This window comes from Pantherophis guttatus, chromosome 12 (assembly GCF_059756535.1).
Source record: "Pantherophis guttatus breed Tessera chromosome 12, ASM5975653v1, whole genome shotgun sequence".
Classification (NCBI taxonomy): domain Eukaryota; kingdom Metazoa; phylum Chordata; class Lepidosauria; order Squamata; family Colubridae; genus Pantherophis; species Pantherophis guttatus.
The window spans coordinates 4,611,518-4,618,365 of NC_142074.1; the positions used below are offsets into that span (position 1 = coordinate 4,611,518).

Below are 6,848 nucleotides of genomic sequence, written 5' to 3' on the forward strand. Positions count from 1 at the left end.
CAACACATTCCCTCCAGGTATTTTTGAACACAGCTTCCAGCAGCTGTAGTGCTGGGAGATGCAGATCAACAACAGAGGCATTCAAGGAGAATGCAAATCACTTCAGTTGTGCATTTCCAATCAGATTAACAGATTATTCTCACCCACAATGCACAGTTCTCATCTGGATGAAGTTTCAACAGCATTCCTTCATTCAAGCCAAAACTATCCCATGACACTTGAGTTTCATAATGGAAGGGAACTAAAAGATGAAATATACAAAATGTCAAGAGACCTTCCCCAATAGAAGGCAACGAGAATTCCAGATAGTCTTTGCTGGAATGAAATGCTGTACAAGCATCAATCCTGCAGCACAAATTACTTCAGGAGAGATTGAATTGCTTGCAAGAGCTGCAGGAGGGAAGGACCTCCTCATTTGCAGGAGCCTTCCTTCCTTTCTGGTCTCGACAATCAATTATTTTCTCTCTCAGGAACCGAGAGGGAGAAATCTTATGTTTGCTGGCTGGAAAGAACGTGCACTGCAACACACCTTTGTGCTACTTTAAGGATACACCACTATATAAGAGCATCTAACTCAACTTTCTGACTCAATAAAAATGAATTGGCATCAAAGGGGGCCAAAACATCTTATTTATTTATTTGTTTGTTTGTTTGTTTGTTCAACTTGTATACCGCCTTTCTCCGAAGACTCAAGGCTCAATCTTCTCAAGGCTTCAACATATAATCAACTGCCCAGAGTTACTGAGAGTTAGGTGGCATATACATTTAATATATTACTATTTCTAGACATTTTAATCTCTCCATATTGTTAAATACAGGTAACCCTCAATTTACAACAGTTCATTTAATGACTGTTCAAAGTTATAGCAGCACTGAAAAAAGTGACTTATGATCATTTTTCACATTTATGACCTTTGTAGCATCCCCATGATCATTCGATCAAAAGTCAGATGTTTGGCAACTGATTCATACTTATGATCGTTGCTCTGTCCCAAGTCATGTGATCATTGCAACCTCCTGACAACCAATGACAATGGGGAAGCCAGATTCACTTAACAACTGCGTTATACTAACTTATCAACTGCAGTGATTCACTTAACAACTGTGGCAAGAAAAGTCAGAAAATGAGACAAAACTCACTTAACAAATGTGTCATTTTGGGTTCAATTGTTGTCGTAAGTCAAGGACTACCTGTATTGCTTCTCATTTCACCTATTTGTTCCACCTCTATGCAGAAAATGTGACATAAAATTACATTTAAAATATGGGAATATGATCCTACTCGCTTTAATGAACCAAACTCATGGAATCTACCCTGGTTTCCCAACAGGCTACATGTTGTAGCACACAGCACATACATGACTCATCTGTGCACCTCATGATGCATTCACACATTTCAAGCCATTTCTACCCCAGGATGGGTTTTCTGTGACAAACATATTGAGGAGAAAAATAACTAAAGTAAATGAAGCAGAAAGGACCAAAGAGGAACAAGAAAGCTGAGGAAAAAGACAAATCATCTTCTTTCTCTCAGCCCAACCCAGGGTTGTTATGGGGAAAATAAGAGGAGGAGGAAGTGTATTAGGTACGATTGCTGCCTTGCATTATTTATAAACTAAAAAAGTAGAATAAAAATGAAATAAAACCTTATCAAGGAATGGAGAACCCTTTTTGCATTGTGTGCCAACTTAGAATGCACTCTTCCCTTATTTTGTTATGACAGCTTTTTTTTACTGTTTTCAAACTGCATGTTATGTCAGAATCAAATCACCAATAAGGCCAGATGCATTAAAATAAAACTGTCACATACATCTCTCGCTATATAAAACAGAAAAACAACGGAGTATGCGGTCTAAAGAACACGTATCATAAATATGCTCTCATAAAAAGCGATGAATGGGCCAGTTAACAGGGCCGTGAGAGGCATGGTCCAGAGGTGGCTCCAAACTGGAAGGATGTTTTGGAGTCCTTCCTTCTCTGAAAAAGAGAAATCCTGCCCGCATCGAGGGAGCAGCCGGGGCTTCTCCTGAGCTGCTGCTTCTCCCGCGTGGACGGAGGATGTGGATGATGGGCTTTGTCTTCTGAATCCCAGGCACTGCGCAGGGTCACCATCCGGGGGGACGGGGCCGATATGAGGTGTGTTTTTTTTTTGTTCTTTTTTTAATTTGATTTATATGCCGCCCTTCTCCGGAGACTCAGGGCGGCTTACAATGTACTCAGCAATAGCCTTCATCCTTTTGTATATTTATACAAAGTCAGCTTATTGCCCCCACAAACTGGGTCCTCAATTTACCTACCTTAGAAAGGGATGGAAGGCTGAGTCAACCTTGAGCCTGGGGAGATTTGAACTTGCAGTAATTGCAAGCAGTTGTTAATAACAGTGCTTTAGTCCACTGTACTACAGGCTCTTTATACAAAATATACTTTTGTATATTTATACAAAGTCAGCTTATTGCCCCCACAATCTGGGTCTTCATTTCACCTACCTTAGAAAGGATGGAAGGCTGAGTCAACCTTGAGCCTGGTGAGATTCGAACCTGCAGTAATTGCAGGCAGCTGGTCTTAATAACAGGGTGCTTTAGACCACTGTACTACCAAGGCTCTGTCTACTTTTAATCCACATATAAAAATAGGCGAGGCGCCCAGAGGAGAAAAGAGACCCGCCCCCCAAATTCAGCCCCGTTCCTCAAAGGCTTCTTTGGGGTCCCTTAAAGGGGCGGCTTTTCCTCGCCCCCTCCAGCCTCCCCCCCCTCTCTGCAGCGGGAGAAAGTACTCTGCACGTGCTCAGAGAGCTGCCCCCAGAGCCGCCCCGGGGAGAGGGTTCCTGCCGGGCCCCACCCCCGCGCCTACCCCCTCCTCGCAGAGCCAGACCCCTCCCCATTTCCGTCCCTCCCCCGCCCCAAAAGGGAAGCCCCGCGGAGTGGCGGGGTGGGGGGAATCTAATGCTGCGGGGCGTCCCCCTCCCCTCACCATGGTACAGATGGAGGCGAGTCTCCGGACGGTCATCAGTGTTGCCATCCGCGCGGCGACCTGCAACCCGCCGTCGCCGCCATGTTGGCCGCCCGCCGCCCGAGGGAGCGCCGCCGCCGGAGCCGCCGCGGCCGCCGCAGGTGGCGCCACCGAGAAAGCCCTCCGGGTGGAGGCGGAGGAGGCGGCGGCGGCGGCGGGGCGCGTCACTCGCACTCGGCTCCGACCTGACCGCGCAGCCTCGGAAGGAAAGTTCCGCCCATCCTCCGTTCCGCCGCCGCCGGCACCGCCCCTTTCGAACGCCACGAGGCTCCGCCCCTTTCTGGGCTCGTCCGGCGCGAGGCCAAACTGGGCGGAAAAGCGGGGAGGGGGAGATCGCAAAAGGTCGGGGGGGGGGGAATCCTGGGAGGGGGGGCTGGGAAGGACTTTCCCGCCCAGCCGGTTTTGGGGAAATCCCTCTGTCACCCCTACAGGGACTAATTTTTCTCCCCTTTCTTTTAAATTCTTTTAAATTTTACATTTTAAATTGAAATTTTAATTTGTTTTAAATTTATTGGGATTTTAATTGTCGTGGGCCAATATTATTTAATTTGGTTTTAAATTGTTTTTAACTTTTGTATTTCTGTATTTTATCTTGTGCCTGTTCACCGCCCTGAGTCTTTTGGGAGTAGGGCGGTATACAAATTTAATAAAACTAAACTAAACTACAGGTAGTCCTCAATTTACGACCACAACGGAGCCCAAAATTTCCGTTAGTAAATGAGGCAAGTCAATTGTTAAGTAAATTTTGCCCCCTTTTACGACCTTTCTTGTCACAGTTGTTAAGCGAATCACTGCTGCTGTTAAGTTAGTAACCGGGTTGTTAAAAAGTGATTCTGGCCTCCCTGTTGACTCTGCTGGTCAGAAGGTTGCAAAAGGGGATCCCGTGATCTTCAGGATACCATAAGCATCACAAATACAAGCGGCTGGATTCTGATCACGTGACCATGGGGATGCTGCAATGGCCGTAAGTGTGAAAAATGGTCATAAGCCCCTTTTTTCAGTGCAGTTGAAAATTCAAAGTCACCAAACGAAAGGTTATAAATTGGGGGTTACCGGCATTCTGTAGGTTCCAGCAAACCCGATGCTTCCTCAACATCCTGCAATGGGCAATGCGATGTTCTCAACCTTGGCAAGTTCCAGATGTATAGACTTCGGTTTCCATAACTCCCTGGCCAGCAGGCTTCAAGACGGGTGGACTGCAACACCCAGAATTCCCTGGCCAGGATGCTATTTCAATATCATTAAAATTGCCAAGGTTGAGCCACGGTGCTCCAGTAACCTGGGAGGGATGAACCTTGGAGCAGGTTTTATCTGGGCCAGTGAATACTTCGGAGGAAGCGTTCCAGCTACAACTGGTGCTCAGGGGGTGCTGAGCACTTCAAAGTAAGATTCAGCCCTGGAGCTGAAGAGTCTAGTTTAGGGTGTGTGTCCAACCTTGGCAACTTTTAAAACTTGTGGATTTCATTTCCCAGAATTCCTCAGGCAAGTTGCCAAAGTTGGACATCCCTGTTCTAGAAGCTTAGTCTACTCTTTTGACTATGAATATGATAGAGTTGAATGAACTTCCTCCTTCCTATATTTAAATAGCGTTTGCAGTATCGTTAGTACCTGAGTACTGTAGTACCTGAATACGGGGTTGGACTAGAAGACCTCCAAGGTTCCTTCCAACTCTGCTATTCTGTTATGTCCTTTGGGATCAGGGCTATAGTGGTGGCACAGTGGTTGGAATGCAGTACTGCAGGCTACTTCTGCTGATTGCCAGCAGTTTGGCAGTTCGATTCTCACCAGCTCAAAGCTGATTCAGCCTTCCATTCTTCTGAGGTTGATAAAATGAGGACCCAGATTGTTGGGGGCAAGATGCTAACTTTGTAAACAGCTTAGAAAGGACTGTCAACTACTGTGAAGCAGTCTATAAGTGTAAGTTTCCTTTCCTCTCTTCACCATTATCTTTTTTTCTCATGAATTTCACAACTTAAGTCTCAGGAGAATTCATTCCAGTCCATTTCATAATCCCTCTCTTTATTTCAAGACCCAGCTTCCTTTGTTTGGGTTTCTCAAGCATGCTGGCTAGAGAATTCTGGGAATTGGAGTTCACCCATCTAAAAAGTTTCTAGAGTCAAAAGATACCATGTATCAGCCTCACTCACGACCCAGTTTCCCATCCTCTCTCTTTCTGCCTCCTCCCAATTTAAATCCTCCATCTTGAAGCGAGCGGCATATTCATTCATTCGTTTGTTTGTTTATATCTCATGTTTCTATAGTGCCCATCTCTCTCAAAGCTATTTAATCAAATCTGTGAGTTGGAAAAGTTGCTCTCAGAAGAGGGTCAAGGTTTGTATAATGGTTTATGGTTTAGAATTAGATATGAGCCAGGACATTATGATTGGTTGAACAAACTGATGTGTATTTATCTAAATCAGTGTTTTCCAGGTATATGGACTTCAACTCCCAGAATTCCACAGCCAGCATAGCCATTGCTGAGAATTTTGGAACTTGAAGTCCACACGTCTTAGAAAGTCCCATGGTTGAGAAACACTGACTTAATTTGAGAAACACTCTCTTAATTTGAGATCTCTAGAGATGGTTGCCAGTCCCTTTTCTCTCTGGGGATATTTATGAGAGATTAGCACCTGGCTGTCAAAGGGAAAGGTGAGATAAATCCAGAAAGTCTCCTCCAGGTGGCCTTGCAACATGTAAGCAAACAAGATAAGGGTCCCTGGACTCTCTCCTTCCTCTGAAGAAACACTCTCTTGTAAGGAAATCTAAGACTAGCAAGTCTTATCTCCCTGGCCTTCTTCAAACTCTTTCTTCAGATTGTGTCAACAATCTCTTGTGAAGGGGAAAGATTGGGGTGTGTAAATTCTGTATAATCTGCTTGGGCCACCTGTTCACTTTGAAGCTGATTTTTGTTCCTTTGCTATCTCCAAGACACTTGGATGTTCCTCTCCAGAGAGTTCCCACTTCAAATCTTTCCCAAAGTCCATCTCACCAGTCTCAAGGTTGATTCAGCCTGCCATCCTCCCGAGGGTAAAATGAGGACCCAGATTGTTGGGGGGTAAGAGGCTGACTCTGTAAAACTGCTTAGAGAGGGGCTGTAAAGCACTGTGAAGCGGTATATAAATCTAGTGCTCTTGCTCCTCCTACAGTATCTTCAGAGGTAGATTTATGTATTAGATTTGCAGGTAGTCCTTGACTTACGTCTTATTGACTCACTGTCTCCTGGTGATTGGCCCAAAGCACCCCAACCAGCTTCATGTCTAAGGCAGGACTAGAATTCAGAGCCTCCTGATTTCTAGCCTGGTGTTTAACCACTAGAGCAAGATTACTGTCTCAGTGCGTATGCTCCAGATTCATTATTCCAAACAATATTTGAAACTTTACTCTTTACATTTTAATTAGGAAATTAATTAAAATCTTGTTACCCCTTCCTTAAGGTTTTAAAGCCTTGGCTTTACCTTGGACAAAGGTGGGAGATGAGTTTGTTGTATAAGGATTGACAATGACTGTGTTTGCCCTCAGATGTGTTTGTTTCTGTTATTTCAGAAGTTAATTGTGCAGAGACGATGTTTGGAATCATTTTTAAACTGAGGTTAACTGCAAGAAGGCAACCATAGAAATGGATTAAATCAGTCAACAAACATGGAATTGTAGCCTGCTCTGTGCAACGCACTCACTTTTGTTGTTGTGTTTATTTGAAGAGCTCCTTGAGGGTTGAGCACAGAAATAGAATAGGCAGGTGGTAGAAATCACAATGGTGTGAAAGAGACAACATGTGTATCATCGTACAACAATGCAAACTCTAGGCTTTCACATTTGCATTGTGATGTCAGACACAAGTA

General features: G+C 44.6%; 1 protein-coding gene across 1 annotated transcript in view; it reads right to left on the reverse strand.

The window, feature by feature from the left end:
- Positions 1–3,279, reverse strand: part of LOC117675998 (ubiquitin carboxyl-terminal hydrolase 12-like) — a 45,171-nt gene extending 41,892 nt beyond the window's left edge. The window contains exon 1 of the mRNA XM_034435104.3: positions 2,971–3,279. Coding sequence (XP_034290995.1) covers positions 2,971–3,018 — 48 coding nt within the window. The 5' untranslated portion in view covers positions 3,019–3,279. The remainder of the gene's footprint in view (positions 1–2,970) is intronic.
- Between the last annotated feature and the right edge of the window lie 3,569 nt (positions 3,280–6,848).